An 18,144-nucleotide genomic window follows, 5' to 3' on the forward strand; every position below is an offset into this window, starting at 1 on the left:
CCAGGGAGATATGTATACTGTAACTAAGAAATTAATACTAAGTGTATGTTCTGTAGTAAACTGTTAGTAGCCCATGTGCCTCACCCTAATAATTTGTTCCCTTTCCCCCTCATAACTTAGCCTACTGTTCTGACTTGGTGGTGCACATTTTGCCTATAGCCTGTTTTAGAGAAATGTAATCATCGAATATTGTAAGAGCTTTCATTGTCTGCTTATATGCCCCCTTTATTTATCCTACGGTTCTGACTTGGTGTACAGGGAGAATACTGTAAGAATTGCCCATGTTCTGAATTCTGTCACTGTACATTTCAAAAGTTTTGAACAAATAGCTATAACTACGTCCATCCCAGCTTGCTCATTAATGTCTTCATCGAAATGATGGATTGCCTCTTATGCGCTCGTCGTCCTCTTATGCCATAGTTTGTACATCTCAATTGTCAGTAGAAACCACATTTGTTTAGGCAAGTCAGCCATATCAGCTATGTTTTTTAAAAAGGCAGTAAATGAAGCTATATGAACTGTTTCGCTGCCAGACAAGGCTCCGCTGATAGCAAGGTGTAGCAGTGGTAAGGATTCACTCCATTGTGCTGAAAAGAAAGCTCTGCTGTTGGGATAGCTTTATGTAGGCCCTAACAGTTTGTGGGCACCGTTTGTCACCGTATAGTGCAATTAATGTATTGTTTAGTGTTGTGTAGTGGCTTTGCTGGCATGCATCTTAATTTTTTGTTGTTGTTGAGTTTGCCCCACCAAGATTGACATGCTAAAATCGCTACTGGTGGTAAGTAGGATAGAGTTCAGGGAAAAACTTGTGGGAATTCGTGTTCCAGAAGAAGATAAGTCATTAATTATGAACTACTACTACCGAGTGGCGCAGCGGTCTAAGGCACTGCATCTCAGTGCTGGAGGTGTCACTACAGACCCTGGTTCAATCCCGGGCTGTATCACAACTGGCTGTGATCGGTAGTCCCATACGGCACACAATTGGCCCAGTGTCGTCTGGGTTAAGGGAGGGTTTGGCCAGGGTAGGCCGTCATTGTAAAATAAAAATTTGTTCTTAACTGACTTGCCTCGTTTAAAAAAAAACTGAACTGGATGGTCATGATTAGAGCCTGGCATTATTCTTCGGGTCATGGGTAACTGCATAAATGGAGTGTGTCTGTCTGTAAGTGGCCGTGTCAACAAAAGTGGGAGGATCAAGAGAAGTGGGTGTATGGAAAGCGAATCAGCTAATTGGGCAGATTTGTTGTCACTCAAGACCGTTTTGCGTGGCTGATTGGTCTGCATGACTAGTCGATTGTTGAAAACTATCATTTTTAGCTAAGCCTAACCTTAACCTACCACCTTAATTATCCTAACCTGCTACGTTAGATCTCTTAGCCTGATATGTAAACATTAAGCTACTCATCACTGTTGATCCAGCCACTGATGTGTTTTTGTTGTTTTTGTGTTACACCCATCGCTGTTGATCCACCAACTTCTTTTGCAACGCCAACTTTCAGACACTCCAAGCAAATATTTTTTTATAACTAACCTCATTGTTCTACCTGTGCTCCAAATATCCAGTTACCCACACTTGTCACTTTCAGCAGATCTGGGCCACGAGTGCCAACTGCGTAGTACGCAGCATTGATGTCCTCGAACATGCCAGCTGTGGAGCAGGCGCTTTTACGACAGCGTACGACAGACTTGACTCCCATACGGCATTTACATTGCACGTGTGTTTCTAGCTAGTTGCTAGTCAAAATGGCCAAGTCAAAAGCTGCACGAAAGAGTGGAGAAACGATGAAGATGACAAGGTTTGTGCACTGAACTCACATTTTCAATAATTCCGGCCTCTAATGATATTCTTTACAGTGCGACTAATTACTTGAAATGAAAGGTCGAGAGCCACTGATGGTGCCAAATACACCAAATTACGTTAAGTAGCTAACGTTTGCGTTTTAGCTAGCTAACTGGCTCACCAAAGGAAAACGCTACCTGCCCGAATGAATGCATAGTACCAACTGTAAAGTTTGGTGGAGGAAGAATAATGGTCTGGGCTGTTTTCATGGTTGGGGCTATGCCCCTTAGTTCCAGTGAAGGAAAACCTTAACGCTACAGCATACCATGACCGCAAACAATATTAGCCAAATCGCTAATTTTAGCTAACTAACGTGATTTGGTGTATTTGGCACCATCAGTGGCTCTCGACCTTCCATTTCAAGTAATTAGTCGCACTTTTTTCTTACACTGCATGACCAAAAGTATGTGGACACCTGCTCTTCGAACATCTCCTTCCAAAATCATGGGCATTACTATGGAGTTAAAATCAAATTGTATTCGTCACATACACGTGATTAGCAGATGTTATAGCGGGTGTAGCGAAATGCTTGTGCTTCTAGCTCCGACAGTGCAGTAATATCTAACAAGTAATATCTAACAAATTGCACAACGTATCCAAAAATCTAAGTAGGAATGAATTAAGACTGTCTTTGGACAACGATGTCAGAGCAGAACGGACTAAGATACAGTAGAATAGTTTAGAATACAGTATATACATATGAGATGAGTAGTGCAAGATATGTAAACAAAGCGTCCCCCCCTTTGCTGCTCTAACAGCCTCCACTCTTTTCCTGGCATCCACCAAACCGAGGAGCTTCAGACTGTCAGATGGTGAAGCGTGATTATCACTCCAGAGAAAGTATTTCCACTGCTCCAGAGTCCAATGGCGGCGAGCTTTACACCACTCCAGCCGACGCTTGGGATTGCGCATGGTGATCGCTTGGCCATGGAAACCCATTTCATGCAGCCCCGGATGAACAGTTATTGTGCAGATGTTGCTTCCAGAGGCAGTTTGGAAATTGATAGTGAGTGTTGCAACCGAGGACCGACCATTTTTACGCACTACACACTTCTGCACTCGGCGGTCCCGTTCTGTGAGCTTGTGACACTTCTGCACTCGGCGGTCCCGTTCTGTGAGCTTGTGACACTTCTGCACTCGGCGGTCCCGTTCTGTGAGCTTGTGACACTTCTGCACTCGGTGGTCCTGTTCTGTGAGCTTGTGTGACCTACCGCTTCGCGCCTGAGCTGCTGTTGCTCCTAGACATTTCCATTTCACAATAACAGCACTTGCAGTTGACCGGGGCAGCTCTAGCAGAGCAGAAATTTGATGAACTGAGTTGTTCCATCATATGACGGTGCCACGTTAAAAGTCACTGAGCTCTTCAGTAAGGCCATTCTACTTCCAATGTTTGTCTATGGAGATTGCATGGCTATGTGCTGGATTATTATACACCTGTCAGCAACAGGTGTGGCTGAAATGGCCAGATCCAGTAATTTGAAGGGGTGTCCACGTGTGTGTGTGTGTGTGCTAGCTAACTACACATTGCACAGAACTCCAGGGCTAATGATGATGGTCTTTGGTAGATTAGTCAAATATTGATGGAATAAAAAGATCACTAAGTGCAAAATAACAGGTAGCTCTTGTCCCCCACTCCAGTTCCCGTGAGACGGTGGTCCAGGGGATGGATGACGAGGATGACGAGGAGCTTCAACGTGCACTGGCAGATGACATCATTAGTGCTAGTGAGGATGAGGTAGGATACACACACACACCTGCAGTAATTATCTTGAGCAATGATAAGCCGGGAGCTTATCTGTCTATTTGGAATTTTTGAAACATGCAGGAGGAACATGCAAGAGGAGGTCACTATATTGAGAATCAGTATGAGCTGACTTTTCAAAGCACATGAATTCTGTATTGGTCGGTTCATTTTGGGTACAAGGAGCATGTGTGCGCCTAAGTTGAAAATGTATGCATACAGAAATACATTTAGGAGCACGGGAAAAAATGTCTCCAGGTAATAACGCTAGAATCCTTCATTTTCTTAGACTCACTGGTGCTCCTAAATGAAATTTCCGGGTCGCACTGCAAAATATTTACGTGCATATGCGAGTAAAATGGACGACTGTAGAGCCCTGCTGTGTGTTTTGTCTGATACAGGGAGGCAGCGATGATGAGAGGAAACACTGTAAGCTGCTGGAGGCCATCAGCTCGCTTGGGGGGAAGAAGAGGTGAGAGATGTCAGAAAATTGTGCTCCTATAGTACCTTCCCAGATAAGTTGGGCTTCTTGAGTTATATAGGAGAAATGAGGACTGGAGAATTTGGCCCACCAATTCATTATATTATTCACCAGTATGTAATGTTACATTTTTACTTGTATTGCTTTTGTAGTCATGTTTGATCCGGTTTTTGTCTGATGTGCATTGTTCTTATGATCAGGAAGAAGCTTACTGAACGGTCTGAAGCAAGCATTCAGGTGTCAGAATTCACAGTCAATGCCGAAGGTAAATGATGCTAAATGTACCTGATTTACTTATTTGAAAATGGCTTGTGCATTTATCAAGATTTTTTGCCAGTTTGTGAAAGTTAAATGTCTGTAATGACAGGATCCAGGAACCGTGATGGAAATCCAAAATGTGTTTGAACAATAAGCTGAGTCTGAACTGTATGACTGACAGGTGAAGGAGACAAAATAAATTTGTCTGACCTCATTGGAACCTTGGATAAGACCCCCAGTGCCTTAATCAAGACGAAGAAGCAGCTGAAGAACCTTCAACACAACCAGAGCACCATGGAGACGCCCCTGACCAGGAAGGAGACAGAAAAGGTAAGACCACCGACAGAGGCTGGATGTCTAGTCTTGAATGCAGGCCACTGTTCACAACTCAGAGGGTTGAACAAATATTCTTGTACAGATCCAAAGAGAAGTGGCTTTTGAGAAAACGTCGAAAGAGGTGTCTCGCTGGCAGAGTGTGGTCCTACAGAACCAGAAGGCAGAACAGCTGGTATTCCCACTGAACCAGGAGCCCTCTGGCCCCAAACGCATAGAGCAGGTGGTGGCTGGATGGAAGGTGGGTGTAAAAAGATCCTTTCGATTTTTCTGTTTGTGTAACATGATTATAAACTAATTTCAGATTCATATTTTATGTTCAAGGCCCAAACCCCCCTAGAACAGGAGATATTCAGCCTCCTACGCATGAACAAGCAGCCTCTCAATGACCCTGTCTTGACGCCCACTGACGAGGCTTCTCTCAGGGCCATGAGTCTGGAGGAGGTGAGTCCCCGCCTCAAGCATGACATCCAGTATGTGGTCAGATGCGTAAAATAATCTGAATATGGTGTGTTGGTGCTGGGCAAGGACAAAGGCCTGCATGCACTACTGATATTGACCTCGTTCTGTATGTGGACAAAACGGACAATGTACTGAAAAACAACGGTGTACAAATTGGGGAGTTTTTCTAAATGGTTTTTGGTTGTCACATATCTACAACCAATATATAATACATCATTACGTTTTTTTGCAGGCCAAGATCCGTCGTGCAGAACTCCAAAAAGCCAGAGTACTACAGTCTTATTATGAAGCAAAAGCCAAAAGGGAAAGAAAAATAAAAAGCAAAAAGTGAGGGTTTGATATCCTTACCATGTAGTTCCCTATATTAATGAGGGTTTGATATCCTTACCATGTAGTTCCCTATATTAATGAGGGTTTGATATCCTTACCATGTAGTTCCCTATATTAATGAGGGTTTGATATCCTTACCATGTAGTTCCCTATATTAATGAGGGTTTGATATCCTTACCATGTAGTTCCCTATATTAATGAGGGTTTGATATCCTTACCATGTAGTTCCCTATATTAATGAGGGTTTGATATCCTTACCATGTAGTTCCCTATATTAATGAGGGTTTGATATCCTTACCATGTAGTTCCCTATATTAATGAGGGTTTGATATCCTTACCATGTAGTTCCCTATATTAACGAGGGTTTGACGCTTTATTTATTTTGCACTACAATAGTGATTTTCCTAAATTGTGCGGTGAGAAGAAATTCCTAACTTCTGTAGCTGTAAATTCTGCTGGAGGATGAGCAATGCGAAGTAAAAGCTGATCCAGGAGGAGGTTGATTAACTGAGATGGTGGAAGGAAGGTGGCATGTGAATGGTGTAACATCACTGCAAGGGAACATCAGAGGCACTACAGGATGAATAACATTCCCATTTCTTCCCCAGATACCACCGGGTACAGAAGAAAGTGATGCGTAAGGAGTATCTAAAACAGTTTGATGAAATGATTAAGACAGACCCTGCTGCTGCCTTGGAGGAACTGAAGAAGATGGAACTGTCAAGAATGAAGGTAGTAGGCTTTGTGAGACCTTTACATGAAAGAAGAGAGTGATGGAAACAACTTGAAAGAACCTAAGAATAAACTGATTATTAGCATTAAACCTGCTTATTTTTTCTGTTTCATCTCTATTCCCACAGGAGCGAATGTCTCTGAAGCACCAGAACAGTGGCAAATGGGCCAAGTCCAAGGCCATCATGGCAAAATATGATGATGGGGTAATGTGCTTTTAAACCGTTTTTAGATGTTTGTTTAAAGGATATTACGTTACCAGTCGCAATATTTTATTAGCAATTTTTTTTTAATGGCGGGCAGTTTGAGAGAACTGGTGTTTTCAGAAAAGAGCGGTATCATATGGAGATAGAAATTTATCAAAATGTTTATAATATAAGTAGTGAGTCACAAAGATACCAACGTTTTTTTCAAGACTAAAATCAATATAATCTGCAAATGACAATGAGAAAATGCAAAGATGGTGTGCATGTAAACATGCTGACTGGTCAAACGGTAAATTGTTTATACTACTCTTTATCAATCTTACATAATGTAATCAGTCACCAAAGTTGATGGCAATTTCATTTCTAGTTTAAAATTCTGTAGGTTTTTTTTTTTCATTAAAAAGTGTGTGTGTGTGAGGGCTGACCTCTGACCTGTCCAATATGGGGCCCACTCCAGCTCTGTGGGCACTGCTTTTGCCAGAAGGCTCCCACCTGAGGAAGCCCTAATATAGATGCTGTGCTTTTAATCTGCACAAACTCACAAATATGGAATGGCAGTCAAAATGTAATGCCAGTTTCAAATATGTAAAATGCCGGTCACACAAGTAATCTGTGGAGTCACATTCACAAAAACATATTCGATCACTTGTGTTTGTAAAGTAAGAAATATGTTTGTAAATTGTACTGTATTAGCCAGGAAAAAAAGCTATCTTGCATTTATTTGCTAATCTGTTTTCCTTAATGATGACTCCTTGGCTTTTGGATCATGATATACTGTGAAACTACAATGAACAAAAATATAAACACAACATGTATAGTGTTGGTCCCATGTTTCATGAGCTGAAATAAGATCCCAGAAATGTTCCATATGCACAAAAAGCTGAATTCTTTCAAATGTTGTGCACAAATTAGTTTACATTCCTGTTAGTGAGCATTTCTCCTTTGTCAAGATATGTCACACCTGTCAGGTGGAAGGACTATCAAGAAGCTGATTAAACAGCATGATCATTACACAGGTGCACCTTGTGCTGGGGACAATAAAAGGCCACTCTAAACACAATACCACAGATGTTTTGAGGGAGCGTGCAATTGGCATGTTGACAGGAATGTCCACCAGAGCTGTTGCCAGAGAATTTAATGTTAATTTCTCTACCATAAGATGTGTGAGGCGACGTTTTATAGAATTTAGCAGTATGTCCAACTGGCCTAAACCGCAGAGCATGTGTATGGCGTTGTGTCGGCGAGCGGTTTACTGATTTCAATGTTGTGAACAGAGTGCCCCATGGTGGCGGTGAGGTATGGGCAGGCATAAGCTACGGACAACGAACACAATTGCATTTTATTTATTTTATTTTTACCCCTTTTTCTCCCCAATTTTGTGGTATCCAATTGGTAGTTAGTCATGTTTCATCGCTGCAACTCCCGTATGGACTCGAGAGCCGAAGGTCGAGAGCCGTGCGTCCTCCGAAACACAACCCAACCAAACCGCACTGCTTCTTGACACAATGCCCACTTAACCTGGAAGCCAGCTGAACCAATGTGTCGGAGGAAACACCGTACACCTGGCGACCATGTCAGCATGCACTGCGCCCGGCCCGCCACAGGAGTCGCTAGTGCACGAGGACATCCCTGCCGGCCTAACCCGGAACAACGCTGGGCCAATTGTGCGCCGCCCCATGGGTCTTCCGGTCGCGGCCAGCTGCGACACAGCCTGAACTCGAACCCAGAATCTCTAGTGGCACAGCTTCACTGTGATGCAGAATCTCTAGTGGCACAGCTTCACTGTGATGCAGAATCTCTAGTGGCATAGCTTCACTGTGATGCAGTGCCTTAGACTACGGTGCCAATCGGGAGGCAACAATTTTATCGATGGCAATTTGAATGTACAGCAATCCTGATCCTGAGGCCCATTGTTGTGCCTTTCATCCACTGCCATCACCTCATGTTTCAGCATAATGCACGGCCCCATATCGCAGGGATCTGTACACAATTCCTGGGAACTGAAAATGTCCCAGTTCTTCCATGGCCTGCATACTCACCAGACATGTCACCAATTGAGCATGTTTGGGATGCTCTGGATCGACGTGTACGGCAGCGTGGTCCATTTCCCGCCAATATCCAGCAACTTCGCACTGCCATTGAAGAGGAGTGAGACAACATTCCACAGGCCACAATCAACAGCCTCATCAACTCTATGCAAAAGAGATGTCATGCTGCGTGAGGCAAATGGTGGTCACACCAGATACCTTTAAAAAGAAGTATAGTGTATCTGTGACCCAAAATCCATAAATTAGGGCCTAATGAATTTATATCAATTGACAGATTATTTTCCTTTTTATTAACTGTAACTCAGTAAAAATCTTAAATTGATGCATTTATATTTTTGTTCAGTGTGTATATACGGGCAAATTTACAGATATTTTTTTTAAAAGTTGCATTCTATATTTGCACAACACTTTTGTTTGACTCACTACTTTCATTTCTATCAAAATGTTAAAAATATATCGCCATAGGTATGTGTCATGAGACTGAAATAAATTGGAGACTAATTTGGTTTCTCTTGGTCCCCAGGCTCGCAAAGCCATGCAGAAACAGCTGGAAGTGAACAAAGATCTGACCCAGAAGTTGGTAATCCCTGCTGACGAAGACGAGGAGGATGAAGAGGAGTCAGCAGAGACCTTGCCAGACTTTGTGAATGACGTAGAGCCCATACTAGACCAGGTGAATCCATGGATGAGAGGCAAGCTTTCTACAGAGCCTATGGTGCAGGAGGAAAGCAACCGTTTAGATCCTCCTGTTTGGCCCAGAGAAGTGGGAAAACCAGGGGAAGGACGGGACAACCAAGAGGAGGATGAGGAGCAGATGGAGGAAACTGAAGAAGAATCACTTTTAAGAGGGTTTGAGGAGAGGCGGAAATTGCGTCAAACTGAAGATGTTGAGGTTGCACCTATGTCTATGGAGGAGAATGACGGTAAGGTCAAGTGATTGATATAGTGTGTCACAATGTAGCATCAGGTCTTTGCAGATTAGTTTCACTCTATCATGATCAGGGGTGAAATGTCCGTGGGACAAGTTCCCAGTTTTGTGTTTGTGTTGTCTCTCACAAAGTACAACTCCTTTTCCATTCAAACTCCAGATGGGAAGAAAGCTGAGATTTTAGAGTTCTCTGACGATGACGAAGAGGCTGTAGAGATTTCAGATGACGAAGAGGCTGTAGAGATCTCTGATGAGGCTGGGCTCTCAAAGTTCACCAGCCTGTTCCATGGGCTAGTGAAGAACCACATGGAGCCTTCAGCTGACCAGCCCAAGGCAGGCCCAGGTGTAAGCCAGGGGGAGAGCCCTGCCCTGCTGGAGGAGGGCCTGGTGCGGGTTAGGACCCTGGAGGATGTGGAGCTGCTCAGTCAGGACATCTCTGCCAGTGACACAGCACTTCTGACCACCCAGACTCCGGGCACAGACGAAACAGACACTCAGTCTGCAACTCAACAGGCAGACAAAAAGAGAAAGAGAAAGAAAATGATTGATCCCAATGAGGTTCTGACCAAGGAAGCAAAGGTCATCGAAATGACGTTGGCTCCAACAACTGTCGAGGATGTTGAGGTAAGGGACACAGTTCAAAGACCAATACATGTATTTTTCAAGGCGCATCTGAAATGAGTGCCCTCCGATCTGCAGGAGACTTCAATGCATCAATCAGCTCACCTTCCTGCAAAAAGATCTTTATGTATCCTATGCTGTTACCTGGGAAATGAAACTCTGCCTTTTCTGTCATGTATTGCCATCTCAGGACAAGGAGGAACAGAGGGTCATCATTAAAGAGGCCTTTGCAGGGGATGATGTTGTCTCCGACTTCCTGAAGGACAAAAGGAAACAGGAGGAGGCAGGAAGGCCAAAGGTTATTGACCTGACATTGCCTGGATGGGGAGAGTGGGGGGGCCTCGGTCTCCAACCTTCTCGTAGCAAACGCAAGAGGTAAGTAGATGGCAAAGGTATTGAATTGTGGTCTTTTGACAAACTGCTCCAAGTAGTATCATGCAGGCTTAGTGAAGGTATTTTTGAGTTTGTCCCCCTAACGTGGTTTGCGTTTTCACCGACTTAAGATTCCGGGTAAAAGTTGCTCCACCTCCACCAAGACAAGACCAAAAGCTCCCTAACATCATAATCTCAGAGAAGCGGGATTCCTCCATTGCTGCACACCAGGTGACCTAGCTCGCGTACTATTTACTACAAAGATATGACGTTGTCAGATGAGGATGGTCTCCCCCCCCCCCAAAAAAAGTATGATAATGAGTTCTGTATTAACTTCTTTCTTCATCTCTTGCAGGTGTGTCAGTTACCGTTCCCATTTGAGAACCCCACACAGTTCGAGCGCACCATCCGTTCTCCTGTTGGCCGCACCTGGAACACCCAAAACACAGTGCAGAAGATCACAGCGCCAAAGGTCGTCACCCAGTTAGGTGCCATCATTGAGCCAATTGCTCGGGAGGACTTAATAAAGGACAACAGACAGGCAGTCACAGGAACCAGCATTAACCTGGAGTCAGACCAAGGCCCTCAGAAGAAAAGACGCTCGCAGCAAAAGAAGAAACACAAACGCAAAAAAAACTGATGGTCCTACTGGTTGTCATCGCTGAAATGTCTGAGACTGTTGATAAGAACTCATTAGGTTAGGGGCTTGATTCAATCCGTATCGCTGAAGTTCAGCGCTATAGTGCGATTTGAAATGTCAAGTTAATTTCCAATTGAGCTGACATACAGCATTTATCGTATATGCCGTCTCTGTGAACGCAGACACGTTGCCTTTTAAATGTCAATCATGCTACAGATTGAATCAAGCCGTCCGGTTGAATTTGAATAGAGGGTTCTGTGTCTACTGATTTATGTCTATTTTAGTGGTTGAATCCGATGAGGGGAACCAAGCTGTGCGCTTTCTGGGCAATTCTGACTAATTACCATACCTGCCACTGTAAGGAAAGCCAGTTGATCTGATGGTTCTTGGGGAGTTGTTCACTCCTGATAGTTTTTTTTTTGTTTTTTTTAATAAATAAAACCTTGAAATGAGGCCATGATGTCATGAAATATTGTGAAACTGATATATCAACACAAAACCGGTGTTCAAACGGAGGATATTAAAGTAAACTTTCATAGGAAAACATATTTTTATGAGATTGTTTTGTTGGTTTAAAGTGCTTAATAAAAGACAAATGAAACCTAATAAATCTCTGTCTGGCCCTTTCAGGACTGTTCTGTATGAGGTGCTGTTTTCTTTTACCATTATGTTTATAACATTTTGCTACATGGAGTGCATTTGCTGGAAAAGGTTGATTCTTGAGAGATATTCCACTAGTAGCAAAATACTTTTTCGACTCATCCAGAGCAATGGTCAGTAATCCATAGATTAGAGTTACTCATGGTGTAAAAGCTTGATGACATGACTAGGAGATTTAACATAGTTTACTTGGTCACATTGCACAATAACTTTCCATTGCAGTTCAGAGAATTTGACATCAAGCCACGAGTCTGGTGAGCATAATTGTTATTTTTCATGGCTGTATGTGGAGAAGAAAAAGTTGCTTTGTTTTACCATGAAAAGAGAAAAACATGTTTTTGGGGAAATAGAATGGGAAACTGTTTCTCTTGCATGTGGTCAAGGGTTCACCTGACACCCCTGTTGGTGCATGGGCATGTGCACGAGTCTGGTGAGAAATTTTCATTTTTCACAGCAGTGTGTGGAGAAGAGTTGCTTTGTCTTGCCATGAAAAGAGAAGAAAATAAACCTTTTTGGGGGGGGGAATAGAATATGGGGACTGTTGCTCTTGCGCATGTCAAGGGTTCACCCCTGTTAGTGCACAGGCATGTGCATGAGTGACTCAGCAGTAATTTGCTTCAAAAGACCATCTCTTGATTCAAGGCTCCCATTTCACTCTTCCCCCACCTGCCCTCTGTATGTAGTGCTGCTGTGCTGGATTACTTTGACTTGACCTGATGGAGCTGTTGATGTTTGGTCTGGTCCTTCTACAAGGGATCTCTCCCTGCTTTGGCTTTCCCAACGGTGCACCCACCTCCGCCTGTGATGACATGGTTCCTCGCCACACTGGGGTGCAGCCACAGCCCACCCCAGCACCCTACACCATCCTCACCAGCACCAGGACCCTTCAGACTGGCCAGCCCATTACAGGTAAGATGTTGGACATTCTACCTACACCTTACAGCTTTGGACATGCCCAAGGAACTAGATGTGATTTCTAATTTGATCGGACCAGTAACACTTATCTGCTGACATTATGAAATAACCCTAACAAATAGTTCACAAATTAGAAAAATGTGTGGTCTTAAAAATTACAGTTCTTAATTCATAGTGGAAGGGATAAGGCAGGCCAGTGACAATGGTCACAACTAGGCACTTTTAAGTAAGACAGTGTGTCTGAGGCTTCTTACATTTTCTGTTATCATGCCTTAACATTGATTCAAGATACCACATTTCTGCAGATGAAGGGGAACGCAATAGCACATTTGTATCACTCTGTACTGTTTGTTGGTGTATTTCCCCATAAGTGACCATAACTGGAACAAACTACAGAGGCGTGCTTCTGGAGGCCCGATCGGCAGCCAGCGCTAGCACTAATGCTTTAGGAAGTTGGCAACTTCCTCCTCCAGATACCAAATTCCTGCAGGTAAGTTAATAGCTTCCCATGTATAACCTAATTGGGGTGAAAATTCCACGAGTAAACTAAACATTCTAGAAAGAGATTGACAAAAATGATTGTGTCTCCAAGTGCTCAGGAAATAAAGAAGGTGCCATCACCCATGCCAATACGAACTTAAAAGATGACACTACTGTGTTTACCTGGATACCACCCAACAACACCAACACTATCTACTTCATGTAAGAACATAACACCAAGGGCTCTATTCAACCTGTATAGCTGAAGTTCAGTGTTACATTATTAAGTTTAGAGCCTCATCACCCTTACTACACTTTTCGTAAAAATACCATTGGCTACACACATTACTCAAATGTAAACTTGCGTATTTGCTAAATCTCGACCACTACCTCCAGAGGAAATGTTAAAAGCAATGTTCAGGCGTTAGCGGAGACTGCATTTACGGTAAAGACTGCATATGTCTGCTCAATCGGGAATAATCTTTACATTTCCAGTGCGCAATCCTTAGGCTTCAGCGATCCAGATTGAATAGAGCCCTAAATCTAATCTTGAACCCTTTATGAGTCTATAAAACTAGATGATCCGTTTTGCTCCGCACGTATTACACAAATGATATGACAATGTTAACTAATGTCATGTATTATAAGAATTCAAAGAATAAAGGTACAGCAAAAAAAAGTCAGCAAAAAAAAAATCTGTTTCTCTCACACACAGCACATTGACATGCAAGCGTTCATTAATCTGCATTGCACTTTTTTTTTCAGGGCCACTGTAGCCCAACAGCGCACTGTCTACTGGTTGAATATCAGGTCAGGAACTTTGATCAAAGGTGGGTGTGAATGTACTACAGTAAATTAGATTATGATCCATTTCACTTTCTCTTCCAGGGGTCTGTGCTGACCTCTTTCTACTGTATCTTGTGTCTCAGGATCAGAGGGCATTGGTCTGGCTACAGGTGGAAATCCAGGGATGGCCAGTAACGGATTTCTGCTGCTCCTTGCCTTATGTATGCTGGTGTCACAGATGCTCCCAAGATAGTTCCATTCCATTTTGATTCTACCAAAGCAGCTTGCATCACCCGCTTTCATTGCAAAAAATATTTTGATTGCATAATTAATATATATTGTATTAGAAAAAAGTACTTTCCATAGAAACGTTTTACTGATTAAAGGTGCAGTATCATGCAGCCGTTTGTGATACATTTGCTTTGTCTTCATTCAATTGGGGACTAAAATCCATTCTAATTATTTTACGTCACTATAACCTCACTTATACTTGCTAACGTGTGTCCTGATATTGTCCAGTTTCTGATTGTGCCCAGATTGTCAGAAATATGTCTACACACTGCATTAAAATGAAATTTCTGTCCACTGTGTCCGCATTGTGACCAGATTTCATGGTTCCACCTTGTATGCTATTTATTTTAACCTTCCCAAACAGATTAACAAGTCAATGGTGGCACTTGTCAATTTGTTTGAAGGCACATAATTATTTAAATACCTCAATGTCTTTTAGTCTACACCCATGTAAAAACGTGAGCATAGAACCAGGTATAAATGGGGGAAGCTGGACAATGAGTTTTGTTTACACTAGAGGGCACTTTGCCTACCATATGTAAGGCAACAATATCAGATTTCCCACCAGACTCCTTCAGTTCTAATGGAGTAAAGTACAACAAATTGTGGACAGGAGTTAAACTACAACTGTAGAATTGAGAACTGTGCTGTCACAAGCCAAAATGGAGTGTGCTGGGATCATATAACATGCCTATAGCAAGACTAGCCAACAAGGCACCGGACACTATTGGCACGAACTAAATATTATGTTAAGTCTGTCCACACTTGTCAGCTACTATATTTCACTTCTTGGATCATTACACCGTAACTCAACCAAATCCAAGTATGAATGACTATGCGTAGGGCAACAGACCAGTTAAACCAGGTAGTGCAAATTCATGCAAAAGGTTCAGTTTACATTGCAAAGTCTCCTGATGTTTCAAAATCTTCACATTCCATCTGCTGAAAACATCCTGGAACAGTGTATTACATGCTACAACGCTGGTAAAGTCATTTCATTTAAATTGTAGTAGACTATAACCATAGCCTTAAGTCAGAGGCTAAGTAGGCGATAAGGCTAAGTAGTTGATAAGCACACAACTATAGCTGTAAGTGGTGTAATCCACATCATTCATTTGATTATCCAATCAGTGCACATTTCACACAACCTAAAACCCAGGCATTAAAACAAAAACACCACTGACATCATTCCATTGTAGGTTTGTCCATTATAATGAATTTATTCAAGTGGTGGTTAGAAACATACCCGCTGGAGGACAGGAGTAGTATTTGAGGTTTCTTATACAGGAATGACATTGGTAAATGAGAATGGAACGTTTGAAAGATAAAATGCACAACTTACAGCCGCCACCCTCAACTAGTAGCAGACCACTAGCTGGTTCACATAAATAAGGCAGAATGCAGGATCCATAGGAGTGGAAAGTTATGTTACATTTAGCCATTTAATGTAAATTCAACAGTGATGTTAAAAAACAATAATTTAAAGGACTTTCTTTAGCTCATCGTACAAGACCAGCACAAAGGCACCACCCATGCCTCTGAGAACATTGGACCAGGCTCCCTTGAAGAACGCCTTGCCACCCTCATCACGAGCAATCTTCTTCCAGCAGTCAATGGTACCAGAGTACATGATATCAGCTGGAGAAAAAAAAGACGCAAGTTAGGACATAATGCCAATTTAGTTGTATTTGGAATTGCATGTTTCTACTAGTCTTCCAGATGTACAATTTCTCCCTAACCATTTAAACATGGCAACACTGGATGGTTTGGGTGACGAGGAAAACTCACCTCCTTTACGTCCAGACTGCATCATCATACGACGACGGACAGTGTCGAAGGGATAGGAGGTCAGGCCGGCCACAGCAGTTACAGACTGAGCGATTGCCCAGCTCACTAAGATGGAAGTGTTCTTGGAGTCTGGCAGCATACCTGTTACATACCACACATATTACATATGCATATCGCACAAACCAACAACTTTCTGTGAAAAGCTGTCATCAGTGTTAAAGTCTATACCTTTAGCTGTGTCATAAATTCCAAAGTATGAAGCTCTGTAGATGATGATGCCCTGGACAGAGACTGCGAAGCCCTGGTACAGACCCCTCATACCGTCAGACCTGAACGTCTTCGCCAAGCAATCTGCCAGACCGTTGTACTCCCTCGCACCAGCCTTTCCGACATCAGCTCCCAGACGGGTTCTGGCGAAATCAAGAGGGTAGACAAAGCAAAGGGAGGTGGCTCCTGCAGCACCACCAGAGGCCAGGTTGCCAGCGAAGTACCTCCAGAACTGCTTTCGCTTGTCTACACCGTCAAGGAAGACACTCTTGTACTTGTCTTTGAAAGCAAAGTTGAGGGCCTGGGTGGGGAAGTATCTGATGACATTAGCCAGGTTACCTCTCCAGAAGGCAAGGAAGCCCTGCTCCTTTGGAATGCGGGTAACACAATCTATGATACCCTTGTACTGCATTTCTTTGCTGATCTGCTTGCTGGCATGTTGGACCTGTTAAGAATAGGAGAACACTTGAATTACACCTATGATAAAATATATAAACCTTTAAATGCATGCTGGTAAAGTGACGTTTTCTGCCCTGCAGTCATCCCTGAGCGCTGCTCGTCTCGACCTTGCCACCTGCTTAAATCCGGTCTTTCTGGTTGCTAACGATTTGCATCAACTATTTAATTGAACAAGACAGACCAACACTTGGTTACTGTTTGCCGGTCAATTACCATGCAGACTTTCAAAGCCAGCCAGGTACCTAGTTTAACCTCCGTTCTACCACTGTGGCTGCAGTACCTACCCAACTGCTCGATTGTTCAATTCGTGATAATGTATATTTTACTGGTATGATTTACTACGAAATCAAGCTAGTTAGTCGAGTAACGTAACTAAATTGTTACATGTAAATGAGTTGTGTAGCTAGCTATATCAGGTGCCATCCAGAAAGAGGAATTGCCCAATGTCATAGACTGGCCCTGGCTTTGTTAGCTAGCTAACGTTAGCATTGAATGGCCGAGCTAGCCAACCTGTGCTAATGACTGACTGCGTTAGCCAGCCGGCTAGCGTGTAGGTCATTTGAAACATCTCATGACCTCGAATTATGGCAACCAGCAGAAGATGCTAGATAACCATCCTGCGTTTATTAAACATATCAAATCAATATAACAGTCTTAAGACATTGAAAAGACATAGTTAGCGAAATGTAAGTTGCCGCAAGGGTGATAAGCAGCGTGCATTTCTCTAGCCAGTGATAACAGCTAAATTAGCTAGCTGATGCTTGCCATGCAGCAGAGGCGGCATAACTTTAGCTAGTCATGGACCAATAGCTACCTGAAGGAGAAGCTTGACTCTCTCGATGGGAGCAACCGCCGTTTTGGAGATGGCAGCGGAGATGCCACCAGCCAAGAAATCCTTGGCAAATGAAACTGCGGTCTCATTCATTGTGCGATGTTATAAATTGACTAGCAGACAGAAGAACACTTGCCCTGCAACAGCGGATGGCCTACCACGAAATGGCCGATTTTATAGACGCGTAGGAATTTTATGAATTCAGCAGATCGCGAGACACAGCGGGAACTCATATTCCATTGTCATCTGACGACAGGCGCAGGGGAGAAATTATCCGCAATCACAGATTTAGGGTCGTCACTAGTTACCACAAGAACAAAATCATAATTATGTCTACAATTTATCTTCTTAAAATCTGATTTAAACCTAACCAAACAGCTAAATTTATGCCTAACCCTGACTTTAACTGAAGAGAAAAAAAGGAACATTTTGTTTTCATGATTTTTTACGATTTTGTGGCTGTGGTAATTTGTGACAACCCAGATCTAGGATTAGATCGTCATACCCATCCTTAATCTCAACAATCAATGGGACCTAAAATATATCTGACCCTGTATCAGTGGAAGGTGCAACTTCTACCTCCCCCGAATGCCTTTGTAATAAGGGGTTTATTCAGAAGGGGCACAGGCATTTTAAACATTGCAGATAAAATGCAACATGATTTCCTATTATAA

The 18,144-nt window shown here is 42.9% G+C and overlaps 3 protein-coding genes across 3 annotated transcripts; 2 read left to right on the top strand and 1 right to left on the bottom strand.

The window, feature by feature from the left end:
- The first annotated feature begins 1,353 nt into the window (after window positions 1-1,353).
- On the top strand, window positions 1,354-11,602 carry si:dkey-251i10.3 (U3 small nucleolar RNA-associated protein 14 homolog A). Its single transcript, XM_014129339.2, has 15 exons — window positions 1,354-1,796; window positions 3,479-3,575; window positions 3,983-4,053; window positions 4,263-4,327; window positions 4,502-4,650; window positions 4,739-4,894; window positions 4,978-5,097; window positions 5,348-5,442; window positions 6,054-6,177; window positions 6,306-6,383; window positions 8,955-9,354; window positions 9,520-9,983; window positions 10,171-10,355; window positions 10,484-10,583; window positions 10,708-11,602. Exons 1-15 carry the CDS (start codon window positions 1,744-1,746, stop codon window positions 10,990-10,992), a joined length of 2,442 nt encoding a protein of 813 aa, XP_013984814.1. The 5' UTR covers window positions 1,354-1,743; the 3' UTR covers window positions 10,993-11,602.
- Window positions 11,603-12,251: 649 nt separating this feature from the next.
- Window positions 12,252-14,416, top strand: si:dkey-251i10.2 (Reeler domain-containing protein). The gene is made up of 5 exons (XM_014129398.2): window positions 12,252-12,561; window positions 12,939-13,057; window positions 13,160-13,269; window positions 13,813-13,877; window positions 13,977-14,416. Exons 1-5 carry the CDS (start codon window positions 12,369-12,371, stop codon window positions 14,084-14,086), a joined length of 597 nt encoding a protein of 198 aa, XP_013984873.1. The 5' UTR covers window positions 12,252-12,368; the 3' UTR covers window positions 14,087-14,416.
- A 901-nt stretch (window positions 14,417-15,317) lies between these two features.
- On the bottom strand, window positions 15,318-17,746 carry si:dkey-251i10.1 (ADP/ATP translocase 2). The gene is made up of 4 exons (XM_014129340.2): window positions 17,453-17,746; window positions 16,141-16,624; window positions 15,913-16,053; window positions 15,318-15,762 (listed from the first exon to the last, which is right to left on the bottom strand). The coding sequence occupies exons 1-4, from the start codon at window positions 17,561-17,563 to the stop codon at window positions 15,605-15,607; spliced, it is 894 nt and encodes a 297-aa protein (XP_013984815.1). The 5' UTR covers window positions 17,564-17,746; the 3' UTR covers window positions 15,318-15,604.
- Between the last annotated feature and the right edge of the window lie 398 nt (window positions 17,747-18,144).

Source organism: Salmo salar, chromosome ssa11 (assembly GCF_905237065.1).
Source record: "Salmo salar chromosome ssa11, Ssal_v3.1, whole genome shotgun sequence".
NCBI classification, from domain to species: Eukaryota; Metazoa; Chordata; class Actinopteri; order Salmoniformes; family Salmonidae; genus Salmo; species Salmo salar.

Bases quoted from the DNA above. Each gene is read 5' to 3' on its own strand.
- si:dkey-251i10.3 (XM_014129339.2), top strand. From the start codon at position 1,744: ATGGCCAAGTCAAAAGCTGCACGAAAGAGTGGAGAAACGATGAAGATG. The intron at 1,797-3,478 runs GTTTGTGCACTG...CCCCCACTCCAG, and splicing joins GAAACGATGAAGATGACAAG to TTCCCGTGAGACGGTGGTCC. The intron at 10,584-10,707 runs GTGACCTAGCTC...CATCTCTTGCAG, and splicing joins CCTCCATTGCTGCACACCAG to GTGTGTCAGTTACCGTTCCC.
- si:dkey-251i10.2 (XM_014129398.2), top strand. From the start codon at position 12,369: ATGGAGCTGTTGATGTTTGGTCTGGTCCTTCTACAAGGGATCTCTCCC. The intron at 12,562-12,938 runs GTAAGATGTTGG...TTTCCCCATAAG, and splicing joins GACTGGCCAGCCCATTACAG to TGACCATAACTGGAACAAAC. The intron at 13,878-13,976 runs GTGGGTGTGAAT...CTTGTGTCTCAG, and splicing joins GTCAGGAACTTTGATCAAAG to GATCAGAGGGCATTGGTCTG.
- si:dkey-251i10.1 (XM_014129340.2), bottom strand. From the start codon at position 17,563: ATGAATGAGACCGCAGTTTCATTTGCCAAGGATTTCTTGGCTGGTGGC. The intron at 16,625-17,452 runs GTAGCTATTGGT...TATTCTTAACAG, and splicing joins GAGTCAAGCTTCTCCTTCAG to GTCCAACATGCCAGCAAGCA. The intron at 15,763-15,912 runs GTGAGTTTTCCT...TTTTTTCTCCAG, and splicing joins GCAGTCTGGACGTAAAGGAG to CTGATATCATGTACTCTGGT.